Source organism: Macrosteles quadrilineatus, unplaced genomic scaffold, assembly GCF_028750875.1.
Source record: "Macrosteles quadrilineatus isolate MER2022 unplaced genomic scaffold, UCM_ALF_1.0 Scaffold_8__2_contigs__length_117827958, whole genome shotgun sequence".
NCBI lineage: Eukaryota > Metazoa > Arthropoda > Insecta > Hemiptera > Cicadellidae > Macrosteles > Macrosteles quadrilineatus.
In genome coordinates this window covers 78,344,851-78,363,416 of record NW_026542601.1, presented here as the reverse complement: position 1 = coordinate 78,363,416, position 18,566 = coordinate 78,344,851, and the positions used below count along the sequence as shown (strand labels likewise).

Sequence of the window (18,566 nt, the reverse complement as noted above, 5' to 3'; positions counted from 1 at the left end):
AAGTTTTTAAAGCATTCGCTAAGGCTCGTACTTTAAATTGTTAACATTATCTTTAGAGGAACGCTATTGTTGCGTTTTAAACTACTATTGCACTATTAAAAGCTCTTGTCAGATCTACATATTCTCTCTGTCAAAAGAATTAATGTTTTGACTCTGCAAACTCATTACCAGCTATTACAGAAAACTTTTTAGATCTGTAATCATGTTGTTTGTCAAGAAAACTGAATAAGCACATCTTTTTCTAAGAGTTTTGAACACTGAGCTATAATAATATAACTGGAGAAACCACTCTGTGTTTTAAAAACGTACCACTGTTTTTGATGTTTTTGTTTTAGAGCTTCGTGTTGTTAGGTTGACCAGGTGGTCGGTTGGTGGGGATTTCTCAAATTAGAGGAAAAATCAAGATGGCGTCATCCTATTGTCTATTGTCTTGTTGATAGCAAACAAAAATATGTCAACATCATAACAATAACAGTATCATAACATTTTAACAAGATCATAAACCGATGGTCGTTCTTTATCAAATGCTATAGGTAAACCTGCCACAGTAAACCCAAGACTAAACCAATATCTCCAAACCAGGAAACTTGACTAGCCTAACCTCAAATGAATAGTATGGTTAGGTTAGAATGAATTGGAATTTGACTTTGACAGCATCCCACCAACCGATCACACGGCCAACCTAACAACACGAAACGCCGAAAACTAATCAGCAAAAACAGTGGCACGTTTTTCTCTAATGTTTAACCAGAGAGTAGTGACTCTCCAGTTATAATCTATATATCAATGGTTTTGAAGAAGACAAGTAGACAATAACCTTTTAAGGGAGGTGAGGTTATGATTTGTTTATAACCACTTATTGCTAACTAAATTGGAAATCAAGTCAAAAAGAAGGTAAATAAGTAAACCTATAGTAGAAGATAGAAAACATTTATTGGTTACATTCGTACAGAATAACCTTGTTCATGGAACAAAAGAAAATCACTTCCCGATCACTTTTATAACACCATTTAATTGTAAAATAGGGAAATGTCACACTTTAAGAATGCCATATTGCATTATATTGATAAACTAACATTAATACAAATTAATTGGTAATGGTCGAATTGAACTTCTGGTTGCATATCTTCTGAAACAAACAAAACAATTGAATTAGTTTATTAATGCCAAATATATGGGTTTTTTTCTAGTTATAATGAAAATAGTTTTTAAGGGTCGGTTGCTGATTTAATCGGTTCGATCTTATTCTAATCGGTTTCTCCCCCTTTAAATTACTTCTTGTAAATATACTTTTCCTCTCTACATATGCAAAGGTTGTATATGTGTTTTAAATTGCATTATTTGTTGCCAACCAAGCTGTATGACCCCACGAGAACTAGTCAAGATAATGACCAAGTTCACTTAAATTGTGGTCGATGAATGGACAAAGAAATAATTATTATACATTAAAAATTTACTATTTAATTTATTAAACTTTGTATGGTAGGTACTCAAATCACCAAATCATTGTTTTTAGCCTTCTTTTTTACTCGTTTAATAATGTTAAATGTTCAATGTTTGAAGATAACTGGACGGGTTTCTTCTAGTTGGTTTTGTTAATTACATAAAATATGAAAGTCATTAACTATCATCTGATAAACCATTTACATGCTCCTAGCCAACTAACGATCACTGTAATAATTCTCCGCTTTGATTTCTACTTAAAACTAAAACTAGCAAAACTGACAACCGACTTTGACAACCTACCACTCCCTCTTAACAAGGGTTTTAGATCCTAGTAAACAAGGGACAGTTTTAAATAACGTAAAACCTAGTCGTTTAGAGTTAAAAAAATTTTCTCTGTCGCCAAGTGTGCCTTTTCAATATTATTGGGACGGATTGGGCCAACAGTAGACCAGGAGCTGGAAAATGATTACCTATTGGTTTTTTTTTAAGTCCCACCAAGCGCATTTTTCCGCAATGGCAAAAAATGTTTGCAATAAAAAACCTGGGAAGAACTGAAGCTAGGAAAGTGTTTGCAAAGATGCGGGGTCAAAAATTGACTGCAGAATAAATTCTTTTGACAAGTTCAAATATAAAAAATGCTTGATTTGTTATATAGAAAAAACATGTGCTGAATGGAGTCATGGTTTTTCAAGTGAAAACTGAAATCTCAAAATCCCACATAATATCTCGTACGACAAATTTATCCAAGCTTTCTGGTTTTCTGATCCATGGCCACCCTATTTATATGAATAACATTAAATAATTAACTTTACTTTATATAGACATAGTGCTGTAATATTCTGTATTTGTAAGGAAAATGGGAAAATGAAAGTGCTTTTCACTTACCACCATAACTGATGTCAACTGTCTTGCTGTTTAACGTCCTTCAACTGAAATGAAAGACAGCAATTATTTTGGGTCTGCAATTTAACTCAGCCAAATAAAAGACAATTGTAATTCAAAGTGGATACAATGATGTCCAATGCTAAATATTTTTAATGCTAGCTGCACAAATTTCTTTTCTGTTGAAAAAGCTTCACAAGAAATCTATCAAAACTACCCTGAAACTACTGATCAAGCGAAGGAGGAATGTTTCTTTCCCACCCTTCACCAAATTATATTTTGCTTTTGGCGTAGAGCTTAAGACTTTGAGTTACATTTATAATCCTTCTCCATTGGAACATTAAAATTTAAGTGCATCTGAAACCCAAGTACATTTCCCATATGTAGTACAAAACTAATTCAACTCCACTTCCCCTAAATTTAGTTTAATGAGCCAAGTTTTCATTTTTGATAGTTAGTTTACACTTGATATATTACTGCTTGTGTTACGTGTTATATATTGAGTACAATACTCACTGTAGGATGAGAGGTCAATTTCTTCGGGGAGTTCAGTGATGTTTACATCGAATCTGTCTTGCACGTTGTTCAAGATGTTGGCATCGTTTTCATCGCTCGCAAATGTTATGGCAAGTCCCTATAGGAAAAAGGACATAATTAAGATTCACCAATGTTAAAAGAATCTTTAAAAAATATTTGTAAAAACTTTACTACACACCACAATAAACCATGGATGGAAAACTTCTAATAGGCTAACCATCGTCTGGATCACAAGAAGTCACAAGTGTTAAATTTTACATGTCTTCATAGTTTGCTATTTCTAGATTCAATGATTCATATCAGCCTTTTAAACCATACAAAGGAAAGAGGGAGTCAAGTTCTTAAAGATCAAAGAATCTGAGTCAACTACAGGGTTCAACCATTCTTTAAAAACCTAAAAAAATGAAATTATTTCTGTTTAAAAATTCAACTTGGCTGAAATCACTTTGAATAGCTCACCTTGGTACCAAATCGACCAGCTCGCGCCACTCTGTGCAAGTATGTGTCTGTATCCTCAGGCATGTCATAGTTGAACACAATGTTGACTCTCTCTATGTCCATACCTCTACCAAACAGATTCGTGGCCACCAGAATACGCTGCAAAGTGAAAGCAACATTAGGAATTTCCAAAAAGATCAAAAGTCAAAACAATAACACAACTACACTGATCTAACATGGTTCACACAATTTAAGCTATACATTTTTAATACAAAAAGTTTTCCCGTAGGTCTATACATAGCTAATTGTGGACTATGATCAATTTTTGGAGCTTGCCATTCGCCATTTAATAAGAAAAACCATATTCTAATTAAAATTTTATCTTGCAAATATTGTAAGAGCTATGACATTCATTCCAAAGAACTGAGTTTAACTGATTACTTAGCCTACCTAAGTATACGTAGGCCTGCATCTTATGTCAATATTTCTAATGTAACCATCTTTTCGCTAGAACATCGTCAGTAAATAGATTAAACATACTTCCTTAGTACATTCGTTATCCTTATCAATCAACTTCAGACATTTTGTTGTCATTCCATCTGATGTCACAAGTATTGTTTAGTTTACACATTAGTTTCTTGTTATTTTAACTATTTAAAACCTTGCTTAACTAAATAAAACAATCTAATCAAAAACAACAACTCTCTCCTAGTTACATAACCAAATAGCAAAGCACAAGTCATAAAATTCACTATGTGATCTCATCCAATCTCTGGCTACCAAATACAGCAACTTTAAGTAATAAACAGCATGAAAATCACCTTTTGGAAATCCTTGAACTCCTGATATTTCTTCAGTCTTTCCTCCTGGAGCATTCCTCGATGGATGGCGACGGCAGGGAAGTTCTGCTCAGAGAGAAGAGTTGCCAACGCCATGCAGCGCTGCACTGACTTGACAAAGATGACCACCTACGCAACCACATTAACTTATTGTTGGTGTAAGTTTTCACAACAATGGTGTTAACAAAACATAAACTGAATAGAAGTTCAATCAATAACCAATCTGACAAAGATGAAAATTTAAAAAAGAAAACAACCGAAAAACTCCAATGGAATCCAGAAGAAACTTAGTCTAGTCAAATAATTGAAAAAATAAAAATATTAAGTGTGCATTTTATAAACGCCCGGTTTTTATAAGCCTTCAAAGGAAGGTTCAAATAAAAGAGAGGAGTTTCTTACAGTCTCACATTTTTATCACAAATTACTTATTCATAAGCTTTATAAGATGAGTTAAAATTCATTATGTAGCCCCTGGACCACTGAATTGATACATATCTTTATGTCAACAACCCATCAAAGTAATGGTTTAATTCACTCATGTTAAGCATTCAAGCATTGTCGAGTGCTTTTAAGAATATTTCACGTTTCATCCTAGTAGACTCGTCATTAACATTCAAACAAATACACATAGGTCTATAAGACAACATAAACCGAGCCCGGGATTGTTTTCACATTACTTCAGGCTAGACCTCAGGGTGGCGTCATTATCACTGAGATCAAATCCATTGGTGATTTGGCGCGATTTGAACCCGGGACCTCGGAGACCAAAGTCCCACGCTCTAACTACTGGACCCGTTCGCTCCTTGGTTAATAGTATAGTAGGCCTAATTTTGTGTGTTGTATCGTCTAAATATGTATATTTCATTTGAATGTTATTGATGAGTCTATTAATGGATGAAAAAAGATCACTTGACGAAGCCTGAATAGGCGAAACATGTAGTTTGACTTTGACCATTACTTTAATGGACTGTTGACATGAAGGTATTTACATTATAATAGTCTAGGTGATTAGCCCAAATTGTGTAGTTAAATACATCACGACAGATATCACAAATGATTAAATTTTTAAAATCTTTTATTTAAAATTTGGAACTTTTTTTAGGCCTAACTCAAGTTTTTGATGGTGTACAGCTCACTAATATGTTTACAGTGATTTTTAAGCTCAAATATTAGTGGTGGGGGCAGAGTTGTAATTTAATTGGACTTGTAAACCCAATTATAGGGATGCGTCTAATGCTATATGTAATCAGTTCACGAGCCACTCACCTGATTGAACTCAAGTATGTCTAAAAGTTCAAACAGTTTTTTGTTCTTCTCATTCTCCTTCAGTTTGACATAATGCTGCTGGAGTCCATGAAGTGTCAGCTTGGCTTCGTCGTCAACGTAGACTTCCATAGGCTGGACACCAAAAATCATCCTACTCAATCTCAGTCACACTTTCCAAGACACAGACAAAAATTAAGAAAAGGGGATGCCTACTAATGAATACTGTATGTCCAAGTATAAAAAAAAATAACATTTGTGAGTTAAGTTCAATAATCAATAATTCAATAATCAATAAAAATAATTAAAATTAGGGATGGACGGGTCCCGAAATTTCGGGAATTTTTCGGGAAAAAAATATTCCCGATTATCGGGACGGGATTACATTTGACTCGGGAATTTTTCGGGACGGGATTTGGTCCGATCGTCGGCGATTTTTCCGCTTCGCGAGTGCCGATAACGCCGTTATTGCGAGCGATAGGTCCGCGAACGCAGGAGACGAAGTCATACCGACGATCGCGCCGTGACCGCGAGTCATGACGACGATCGCGCCATGACCGCGAGTCATGACGACGATCGCGCCGTGACCGCGAGTCATGACGACGATAGCGCCGTGACCGCGAGTCATGACGACGATAGCGCCGTGACCGCGGAGTCATGCTGACGATCGAGCCGTGATCGCGAGTCATACCGACGATCGCGCCGTGACCGCAAGTCATACCGACGATCGCGCCGTGACCGCGAGTCATGACGGCGATCGCGCTGTGACCGCGAGTCATACCGACGATCGAGCCGTGATCGCGAGTCATATCGACGATCGCGCCGTGACCGCGAGTCATACCGACGATAACCCCGTGACCGCGGAGTCATACCGACGATCGCGCCGTGACCGCGAGTCATGCCGACGATCGCGCCGTGACCGCGAGTCATACCGACGATCGCGCCGTGATCGCGAGTCATGACGACGATCTCGCCGTGACCGTGAGTCATACAGACGATCACCCCGTGACCCGCGAGTCACAAGTTACTACAGGTACCTGTAAATTGTTACCCATTTTTTGGTTTTTATAGATCAGTGCCACAAATGGTAAAAATTGATTTCGTATGTCTTTTTTGGTAACTGCAATACAGTACTTTCTTTTTATGCACAGAAAAAAATCCCGTCCCGTCCCGTCCCGAAAATCGGGAAGGAAATAAAAATCCCGTCCCGTCCCGTCCCGAACTAAAAATTCAATCCCGTCCATCCCTAATTAAAATAAAAATTAAGGGGAAAAATTGATGTTTTGTAGAGCATAAAATACACTTTAAATAAACAACCAATTAGTTTAAACTGATAAATTGATTCAGGAAGGGTTTAATTGTCAAAGGTTTGAATGTATCAAACCAACATCAATCAATTCCTCAACACTGTACATGTGTCATTGCGTTTAATTTAAATATAGATAGGTAGCCTACAAGAAGTTAAGGGTGTTTGGTCGCAAATTTTCATGTCTGATTTTTTGTTATTGTTTAATTGTACTAAAAATTAGAGATACAAATATATAAGAAAAAATTTTTTATTTTGAATATTAAGCGAGATATGGAGCTTGAAAGTAGTAAATTTTTAATCTTTGGTACCAGTTCACAGGGAGAATGGGTAATGCGATTCTCACCAAAATTTGCATTCAGGTGTGGAAAAATAAGATAATAATCACTAGCTATTTAAAATTAAAAAATTAAAAAAAAAATTTTTTTTATATTTTTTATAAATTTTTTAAAAAATTAAAAAAAAAATTTTAAAAAATTTAAAAATAGCTCTTTGTTTTTGGGAAAAATGTATCTGTATGTTGGAATAAAAAAAAATGTGATATGTTAACTCGTTTGGGCTGTGAATTCGTACCTTTGATGCCTTGCGCTGTCGGAGCACTACTCGTTGAGAGTTTGTACACTAACACCGGGGCTTTAGAATACTTTAACATCACGTAATTATTAACATCCTTTAACATTGAAAGAATACGTTTATCGTTGTATTCTAAAGCCCCGGTGTTAGTGTACACACTCTCAACGAGTAGTGCTCCGACAGCGCAAGGCATCAAAGGTACGAATTCACAGCCCAAACGAGTTAACATATCACATTTCTTTTTATTCCAACATACAGATACATTTTTCCCAAAAACAAAGAGCTATTTTTAAATTTTTTTAAAAATTTTTTTTAATTTTTTAAAAAATTTATAAAAAATAAAAAATAATTTTTTTTTTAAATTTTTTAATTTTAAATAGCTAGTGATTATTATCTTATTTTTCCACACCTGAATGCAAATTTTGGTGAGAATCGCATTACCCATTCTCCCTGTGAACTGGTACCAAAGATTAAAAATTTACTACTTTCAAGCTCCATATCTCGCTTAATATTCAAAATAAAAAATTTTTTCTTATATATTTGTATCTCTAATTTTTAGTACAATTGAACAATAACAAAAAATAAGACATCAAATTTTTGACCAAACACCCTTAACAGATAAAATAAATTCATCTGATTTCCCTACAATTAAAGACACAATCCATATTGTGTTTTGATTTGTTAGTGCAAAAATAAATAACTGTTAAATGCATCCATAAAATCTGCTATCTGTTATAGATGTGAATGAACAATAATTACAAATGAGTAATATGGACAATGAATTCAAACTATTCTACTCTAAATGGTTAAGTTTGAATGTATGTTGTTGAAATGGCTTGTGTACTAGTGTACAAAATAACTAAGGTACATACGGTTTACTGCACCATACCACCGGATCATGTACCAGCAGAGGCCAGCAGTTTACGGAAGTTCTCACAACTCTGCTCAGACTCTAACGGATGACTGCTGAGTCGGGAAACGACACACAAGCAGCTATCATAACCAAAACCCTTTCTTCTTTCGTTGCCCATCTTCTTTCTTCTTCGCTGAACCCCCCAACCCTCGTTGAAATAGATACCCAGATGAACATAACCCATTCTTTCTTCTTCGCTGAACCCCCAACCCTCGTTGAAATAGATACCCAGATGAACATACCCATTCTTTCTTCTTCGCTGAACCCCCCAACCCTCGTTGAAATAGATACCCAGATGAACAAACCCCATTCTAAGGACCCAGGGTTGAACTGAAGGAATCACGGAATTACAAAGGAAGTGGGTCAAGTTTGGAGTCTCATGACTAAGTATCAAGGATGTTTGTTTTAGAGGAATCACTTTTCAAGTGTAGGATGTGAGTAGACAAGTAAGGATAGTGTGGTGGGAAAGTAAAGTTAGCGCCCCTCCCAGGAAACAACTAATAAAATGAAGTGGATAAATTACATCTTGCATAAATTTTTTGCAGACAGGCCTGATCTCCTTGCCGAGTGTTGCGCTGAACATCATCACTTGCTTGCTGTGTGGAGTTTCTCTGAATATCTCCTGGACGTCTCTTCTCATGTCTGGAAAAAATATAGAAGTTCTCAGTCTGGTTATGTAGAATGTGCATAGGATTGAACTGTCAATTAATTAGCCTAACATGGTAAACAGCCATATAGCTTGTAATAGAATTAAGTAGGCTATCCTGACAACAAAATTAATTCAAACTTAAAAATTACGAACCTTGCAAAACCCCTTTTACATAATCAGAAATTCTAACTGCCTGTAGCAGTAGCATACAATCGACTGCATATAAAAAATTAAAATAGCAGTATTGCACAGTGTCAAACTTGAAACCAACCACAAGAAATCCAGATTTCGTTGTCCCCCACATTAGTTTGAATTTGTGAGAGTATACAATCTATTTAATATTCACTTGCCTAATAGTTCCAACATTTTGTCACACTCATCAAGAACAAAGTGCTTCAAATGTTTCAGGTTTAACTTCTTGTTGCGCACCAAAGCAAGGATACGTCCTGGAGTTCCCACCACTATATGCGGACAATTGTTTTTCAAAACTTCCTCGTCCTTTTGAATTGGCAGACCACCGAAAAAGACTCCCACCTGAAAACGAGTAAAATATAAATAGGGCAAGTATAAAAGTGTGAAATTAAATGATTTGGCATTACAGGCCTCATTACAAATGCATGCTGTAAGGAAAGCACGCATTATTATTATTGGTAACTCTTAAAATCTAGCCTATTAAAAATCTGCAAGTTTTCCAAGTAGTGCATTAAGCTTTATGATTGTTTCATAGTATTTTTGTTACTTAAAGGACAGCGGATTTCTATTGAACTGGTGTTGAATTAAATTTTTAGTCTTAAAAAATAGTTGGTGACTTTTTTAAAACAAATGAATTTTAGAGCCATTTCAAACAAAAAACGTATCACACTTTATTGATTTAGTCAGTGAATCAGCTCAGGGGCAAAAAAAAGAGGATTTAAAAACGTATGAATTGTTAATTTAGGAAAAACCATTCTTTCCTCAACATGAATCTTTAAATAAAAAACCACAAATAATAAGGATATTTTGTACACAATTTAAGCTTTAGCACCTCACAAGGGTATAGTAATTAAAAATTACACAGCCTTACTAAGTGCTATCAGAATACCATTTTGGCTGACATACCTTAATCTGAGGCATGTATTTTGAGAAGCGCTCGTACTCTTTGCTGATCTGGAATGCCAGTTCTCGGGTGTGACACATTACCAAGACGTAGACATGGTTGTCAGAAGTGTTCTCGAGCTGTTGAAGTGTTGCCAACACAAAAACAGCCGTTTTACCCATTCCAGACTTAGCCTGACATAAGATGTCCATTCCAAGCACTGCTTGAGGTATACATTCGTGTTGAACTGTCGACATAAAATATATACAGTGTTATTCTTTGGTTGGAGTACTATCCTGGTTCATGTCATTAACATATTTTTAGGTTAACACCAGGTTTTGAAAGTTGAATTATGGTAGCTACTTCTATTACAAGTTTAGAAGTAGACTACAGTTTAACTAAGGTTTGAGGGGGAAAAAAATTCAATCTTGAAAAATGAAATAGAAAAGCATGTTGGATAAACTATCACTGCACTCTCACTAGGTCTAACTAATGATTTTATTCAAGAAATCACACAACACAAAAATAACCTTCTTTTAGGCATGAGGTTGCATATATCCCCGTCAGTAGTTACTACAATACTACTGAATTCACTGTTTGTGCTTACAAAAAATGTCACACTCTCTTAGAAGTTTGATAATAATCCAAACCTTCAAGGAGTTTTAGTAAATTGCATTTAACCACATGAATTATTTTTAAGGATTTAATTGAAACAAATTAATTATTAAGTTAAAACAACAAAAATAGCCAATACCGTACATGATATGAATATTTCAAACCTACCCTCGGACGGATGTTCAAAACCACAGTCAACAATAGCTCTTAAGATTTCTGGTTTCAAGAGGAAATCTCGAAACCCTGAACTGTGAATTGAGACGTAGGTTCCTTTGACCTCTTTCTTGGGAGGATCCCCAGATCCGTCTACTACGGCCTGTTCTGGCTGCTCCTCATCTTCGTAGTCCAAAAGATCATCATTGTCTGCCATTTTCTGTAACATGTAGTGAAAAATAGAATAATAGTAAATATATCCACTATCCAGAGGCCCACCCATTTATGATGGGTTCAAATATATCAGGGTTGCCACCATAGTGGGACGAAAAAATCATGCAGAATTAACATTTCATTGGCAACTTAACCCATTGAGGAAGACACACGAGTCTGACTCTATGCCGCTCCGGTGGACTGAACGCCGACACACGAGTCCGACTCGATGTGTGCGTTGCACTAGTACTATGTAGCCTATGCCTATGTCTATGCCTCGTAGTAGTACTTCTGTTCCTAATCTTGAGGCTAATAGGCCTACTACCAAAAAATGTATCTAGTGAAAGGAAAATAAAGCTTCCACATTCGGAAAAACCTAACAAAAAAATGAAACCTACAAATAATTCTCTGGTTACCAAAAACAAAAACCTGGTAGGCCTAAGAAATCAAAAACACCCCAAAAAGGCAAATGTAGGCCTAACAATAAAAAAAAAAAATTCAAAAAACCCCAAAAAAGGTAAAGGTAAGAAACCAAAGTTCGTTCATAGCGATTGGCCTTGGTTGGATGTAAAAAATGTCCCTAAACAAATTGAATTCCGCGGTGTACCTGGAATAAATGTACACACACTACGTAACTTAGGTGAGAACCCAACAGAATTAGATACATTTATGCAGTTTGTGGGGAATGATTCTTATGCTGATTTTAGAAAGATACGTCTAAGAGGCAAGTTTCTTTGTGTTACAACTTTACATACATAAAATAATACTATTTCTGTGATTTATAAATATAGGGCCTAGTTTTAAAACAAAAATAAAAACATATTAGGCCGAGCTATTCCAAATTAATTACACTAGGCCTATTAGAGAAGAATCAAAATAACTCAATCATTCCAAACAAATCAAAGAAAAATCCCGCTCACCCGACCAAGGAAATCCTGTTTTACCCCCTATGAAAAATCCTGTATTATTCCGGTTAATGAAATAATGTATTAAAATTAGATTGATTAGTTAAATTGATTTTTCAAACCACATACAGTCCCTTGAGAAGACTCGGCTGAAATCAGCATCTGACCTAGAATTATTTAAGATTAACTTCATACCATGGCCATACAATCAGAAATAGGTACTTGTACGCATTTGGGATTACCGACAGTGCAGTAGTGAGTATGTAAGTTTTTGATTAGGCATATACAAAATGTTAAATGTGTCTAATTTTTTGTTGTTTTTTTAAAAGCTTGTTTAACCAAAGGGTACCTACTTAATAACATTAAATATTACCACAATAATTATAGCCTAGGCCTAACCTAACGGTGGACTATGTTTTAGGGTGACCCTACGTTAAGAAGATTTTGTTATTTAAACTAATAAAATTTTATTTGAAAGTTGATTTATCGGTGTGGTCGGCACACGGGCCAGCAATAGTGTGACAGGCTTAGCCACACGGGTCCCCATAAATATCATAACAATATTTATATGAGAATTAAAACACATTTTTTTTTTATGATAAAAATTTGTTCAAACCTTATAGTTCAAGTAGTTTACAACAGCTAAACTAACACTATTACTTGACCGATCGATATAAATTATTTACCAACCTAAGTAAAAGAATTGTCATCAGTCATGCGGGTTGCATTAACTGTCCTCGTGGGTTGTGTGAAGGCGCAGTCAAAATTGGTTGCATAATAATAGGGCCGTATTTATAACCAATGTGGCCTCTGGCCTAGGAAGATTAATGTTAATCCTCCTAGCTCCCAGCGGGTGACACCATAGAGGATCCTCTATGCTGATTCGACTAAATAAACTTGACAATTTTGTTACGACCAAATCGGCAAATTAAACTAGGTGGCTAGGGCACTATAGTCAATGGCACTAGAGCTAATACAGTAAATATAATTCCATTACCTTCATTGATGCTAAGGAAGGATTTGCATTTCATTTCAAGTCTTACCATTAGGAGGCTGCCCTTTAGATTTGTTTACTTCGCACTTTAAATGTGTTTACATAGAGTCAGGTAAAAAATGTTACTTACCTAAAGGCCTCAGGCCAAATCAGATCGGTTCAAAATCGGGTTGCTTTGGAAACGGTTGATTTTTATAATAGGCCTATAATGTCGATTTTCAAGCCGAGCAGAGCCTGGACTACAAGCTTGAGAGATCAAGCACAAAGTCAGAAAATCAAGCTCGAGCCGATTTTCTCAGTATTCAATACAATAATGCACAATTAAAAGTAAAATCTTTTATATACGTGAGGATCACGCTCACGAAATTGAAAGATTAGGCCTACACTTTTGCCGCGGCCGCAAACGTTCAATATTTTGCCACGATTGCGGAAGACGATAATGACGTTTCTTTATTAGCGAGAGATATATCTAGGATTTAGCCACGATTACAGAAAAATGATTTACCCGTCACCAACGATGGGTCGCGGGGAGATATTAGGCCGTGATATTAGATTGGGCCGTGAACATGGGAGACGATGATGCTGCTATCTAATGATGTCATAGGTTCGGTTGCATTTGCAATCACGGTAAACTATGATAATGTTTCTTCCATGACTTATGACCACGGGAAGTAGGTATTTACGATTTTGCCGCGATCATGGAAGACGATAATGACGCCTCAGGAGATGCCTTGTCAAGTTTATTGCAAAATTGCAAGCTTAGGCGGTAATACATGGGAAAATGTTTTTAAAGATACACAAAAAACATCCACAACCACACACACGACCAGGGGGGGGGGGAGGGGGGCCCGGCAAACAAAATTGCGGGTGGCCCGCGGGTTCTTATCGCCGCCACTGAGTTAGCTAACACCAAGCGGTGATGTGCTGTGTTACGACGAATCGACATAGGCTAGTATGCTAGAACACCCACAGATAGCTGCACTGCTTGGAACGCAGGTGGTCCAATTGTATTGCCAATTGGAGGCAGAAAAACAAGAGATGAAGTTGATTTCTAAACTTTCCAGACAGGGATTTTACAGGGAAAGGCTGCACTTTACTTTAGGTCCTACACTCATTCGATTGAAAATATCGATCGATATATCAATTAATCGATTGTTTCATTCAATATATCAAACGATATATCGAATGAAACAATCCTAATCGATATTTTCATTCGAATGAGTGTAGGACCTAAAGTAAAGTGCAGCCGAGACACAATAGGTCACTAACGTGTACAAACCGTCCTCGGCTAGATCCTGAGCCATAAGCTACTAACTGGGCAAACCAAATGTCAAATTCTAAGCCTAGCCAAACACATTGACTCAACTTACTTAGGCTAATGGCCTAGCCGCCTCTATTAACAAGATTAACAAGACATGTCAAATAGTTGGTATTGGGTTGGAAATTGAGTAGTCCTAGCCCTTTCTCAAGAAGCGTTTGACAGGAAAATATAGGCTAGCATGCCGTCATACCAGGGCATTGCACAAATTGCCTGCCTAAGTTAGGCCTACTGATCGTAATGCATGAAGCAGTATCTCTCAACTGAATTTTATAGGAGCCAAAAAATACCCTCGTAAGTTATGGGAAAATATCTACATTATACTAATTAGGAACAAAGGCAGTAAATTAAATTACCTGTAAGATTTGAAACAAAGACGGCGATTGCACTCCAAAATGGCGTAATCCAGAGAAAGAGGAGTAGAGTTGTAGAGGAGAGGAGAATAAGAAGAATCAGGAATCAGTCCAACCAACACACCACGACCACTCAATGAAACGGTACGGTGGAGGTGGAAGGTGGAGGAGGGGCGGACGCAGTTTATCCACACGGACACGACTAAAACAAAAAAACCCCCGCTCGCCTGGGTCGATATAATCCCGGTCCGGCCTATCCCTCTTTTCAATCATTACAAATCCCGTTTTATCCCGCATGAATTTTCTAGGTCAATCCCGAGTAATCTAACGACGTATATAATTTTTCAAAAGTTGTTTAACACTTGTGTAATTTGTTACAGTAATCAATTTGAGTTTGTTTTTATCTGGAAATTATATGAGTTTGAAAATAAGAAAAGACAAACAGCAAGAGCAGAAAATCCTGTTTCAAGAATCAATATTTTTATTCCGTTAGACATGTACATGCAATTGGAGTACAAGCAACAAAAAAGTGCTTATTTCTCGCCTATCCATGAAGTTGAAGTTTGAAGACATTGTGAAGATATAGCGGCTAGTCCCTGCCCACAAAATCTGTTCGGGACGAGAGCACGGGAGCGAACAGCCAAACTTCTACCTTTGACTATTAATACAACAACAACGTCAATGCTTCTACCCTCCCTCCAGCCCAGCTGTTATTTGGAGGCTTCTGATTGGCTGAGGGTACACCATTACCGCAACGATACGGCTTGGCTGATGAACTGATACAGCCGGGTTCGATTCTCACCAGTGGCACTAATTATTTTTGTCTCGGATTTTTTAACTAGGTGTACAATGCAGTTTTCTGCTTGCAATATTGAGCGGAGCCAGCATATTAATTTAATGTCAATGATATATTTGGTTCGCATTTTAAATAGAATGCCTATTTGCAGTAGGTATCCAAAGTCAATCATATGTCAGGATTAAGTGAATGAATTGTCTACTTGCAGGAACCATATTCTATGTTTCATCTGGTTCTCATAAGTTAAATGTCTACTTTCAGTAACCAATGCTAATGATACATTTGGTTCGCATAAATGGAATGCCAATTTAAAGATTCTAAAGTCAATTGTACGTCCGGTTCACGTAGACGGATTGTTTACTTGTAGTATCCAAACTCAATGGTACATGTAAATGAATAGTCTACTTGCAGTATCCTAAATCATGGTCCATTTATTTCGTTCACTTAAATAAAATGCCGAATTGCAGTATCCGAAGTCAATGGTAGGCTTAGGCCTACTTCTGCTTCACTTATATGGGATGTCTATGTGCAGTATTTAAAGTCAATTATGCGTCGGGTTCATGTCAACGAATTGTGTAATTGCAGTATCGAAACTATGAGTGTTATATTTGGTTCACCTTAATGGAATTCCTATTTGTACACTGCAAATAGGAATTGCAGTACATATTCAAAGTCTACATTAATGGCACGTCTTGCTCACATAAAATACTGTAAAAGTTATTTACAGTATCCAAACGCAATATGGTGCATTAGCCTAATTCTGGCAACCCTTATGGTTATTAATTTTGTAGTAAATTATGCTCAATGCTATTAATCAAAAGTAGGAGTGTAGTATAAGAGAAGTTATAAAGTCAATGATAAGAGCTTCGCTACGCTCTGCTCAATAATTTCTATATCCTGCAAATGAATCATGGTAAACCTATGCGATACCTAAATTATTAAAAGGCAATAACGTGCATTATTTGAGATCCCAGGTTCGAATCTCCTCGGCGGCCTTAAAGTTTTGCTTCTAATTTTGTTAAAATATGATTTTCTCTTAACTTCACTAATCAGTTTTTTTATCTGAGACATTTATAATTTAATTTTGTGATAAGAATGCATTTTTTATATAAATACATTAACTTTTTGTTTGTAATAATTTCCTAACAGCGAATAATTGAGATAGGCTAATCGATAATATAATTAGGTCTAGTTTTATTTCAGCAGTTAAAAGTAAGAAATATATTGTCAACCACTTTCAAAATTTCCCTTTGGTGCAATACAATTGATCAATACGACTATAATGTAGACTACAAAGAATAAGTGAAAACTTTAGGAATTGGTTTACCGGTACGTTACATAACTAATGACATCAAAATAAGCAGTTTGCTTAACTTGAAACCTTATTATTCCTAGTAGCTGGAACCTATATATTTTTTCCAACCTAACTTTAGACTACTACATGGCAATGTTTAAAACTATTTTGTAAGTTAGTATCGCAGAGTAAAGCGAGGTGGTAGACAATAGGCCTACCAGTAGGCATATTTGGTTTAAAACGACGTTGTTACATCTTCTCATGAATTTGACAGAGGAGCATATAGTCCTAATTTAATTAATGATTAATTCTTTTCGAAGTGCACACAGCAATATTAGTGTTAATCCTTTGGGATTTTATTGTCTAAGTTACACCATTTAGTTGTAAACCTTATCTGTAAACCAAGTGGTTGTGATTTCATTTCGTAAAATTATTTTGTATTTTTAGCTACAGGTACATTTTTTTACAAATTTACTTGCAAATCAAGGGCAGTGTGATTTTTGTCGGTATAATTATGTTATAGTGTTTTTTTAATGTCCTCGTTTTAACTTCTCCTTCTCCACGCTACATAGGCCTAGGCCTAATTAGTTGACTATTCATTGTTAAAAAGAACAGAACGATTATACAATTAAATATAAACGTCATGATTTTAATCACTCAATATATGACTGATTGTTAATCACTTCGTATTACATGCAATTAACTAATATGCTCTTTAGTATTCATCAGATTTTTTCTTTTGTACTGTATTTATAATGTGGTAGATTTGTTGACTAACATATGTCGAGGCTCTTGTTTACTTTTTATTGTTTACTCGCAAATAATGTCATGGCAACCAATTAACCCATAAGGCCCATGTTAAATTTCTAAAAGTTTGCATTCATGTAGGGAATATTCCTATGGTCCGATTTGTACCATTTCAGATTTATACCTTCCCATGGTTGGGTACTATGACTGTGTTAAATTTCGTGAAGATCGCTTCTGCCGTTCAGGAGGAGTATTTGTAATAAAAAAGCAGGAGTGTAGTATAAGAGCTTCGCTCGCTTCGCTCGCTCCGCTCAATTATCAGCAAGTTTGGTTAGGTTATGACAGTTTAATTTTATGATTAAACAAATTATAAATTTGAACTATTTATGGTTTTATTTTATGAACAGAACTATTTTATCGATTAATAAACCTTTATTGGAATTTTTCATTATCAGCGCGTTTGGTTAGGTTATAACAGTTTAATTTCAATAAATAAATTATAAATTTGAATTTGAGGCATTTATAATTTTATTTTATGAACAAACAGTAAACCTTCATTATAGCATAGATAAAACATACTCCCTTAGTAGATTTCTCATCCTAATGGAACAGCTGAAGACAATTTTATTGTTAGTTCTGTACGGTTTTGTGTTGGTTAGTCTATGATTATAGTCAATCAGAGGCCTCCAAATGACACTGTTGGCAAAACTAATCCTTGAATAAAAATTCAGCTGGAGGGACTAGGTAGGGTATGTAGGGTAGGTAGGGCCAAAATGCCATGGAGCTCAACATTTCAAAATGCCAGGTCATGACCTATAAGCGTGGAAAGGGCGGTGTTCTCCATGACTACTCGATTGATGGCTCTGTCCTGAGAAGAGTTGATGAGTCCAAGGACCTGGGGATAGTAATGACTTCTACCCTCAGTCCGGAAAGGCACTTGAATTACATAGTTAACAGGGCATCCTCTCTTGTTGGGTTCATTATGAGATCTACAAGGGATTTCAACTCACCAAGACCACTTGTTATTCTGTACAAAACTCTAGTCCGACCAATTATGGAGTACGGATCCATTCTATGGTCACCGTATCAACTCGGACATCAAGATATGCTAAACAAGATCCAAATCCGTTTTGTCAGACTGCTGGGATGTAGGATTGGCTTTGACTACATAGAAACGCCTATCAGAGAGGCCGAAGAGCTTTTTGATCTCAAACTACTCCAGTTAAGAAGAACTAATCTTGACCTCTTCTTCCTTTA

At 36.1% G+C, this 18,566-nt stretch overlaps 1 protein-coding gene across 2 annotated transcripts; it reads right to left on the bottom strand.

The window, feature by feature from the left end:
* Positions 1–914: 914 nt before the first annotated feature.
* Positions 915–14,581, bottom strand: LOC129000043 (ATP-dependent RNA helicase WM6). 2 transcript variants are annotated; one of them, XM_054426895.1, is made up of 11 exons: positions 14,476–14,581; positions 10,705–10,909; positions 9,945–10,168; positions 9,197–9,380; positions 8,721–8,839; positions 5,409–5,540; positions 4,125–4,271; positions 3,325–3,462; positions 2,845–2,962; positions 2,332–2,375; positions 915–1,129 (listed from the first exon to the last, which is right to left on the bottom strand). In XM_054426895.1, the coding sequence occupies exons 2-10, from the start codon at positions 10,904–10,906 to the stop codon at positions 2,362–2,364; spliced, it is 1,278 nt and encodes a 425-aa protein (XP_054282870.1). In that variant the 5' UTR covers positions 10,907–10,909; positions 14,476–14,581; the 3' UTR covers positions 915–1,129; positions 2,332–2,361. The 2 variants fall into 2 exon arrangements, with proteins under 2 accessions (XP_054282870.1, XP_054282871.1); XM_054426896.1 differs by having other exon boundaries at positions 915–1,126.
* Between the last annotated feature and the right edge of the window lie 3,985 nt (positions 14,582–18,566).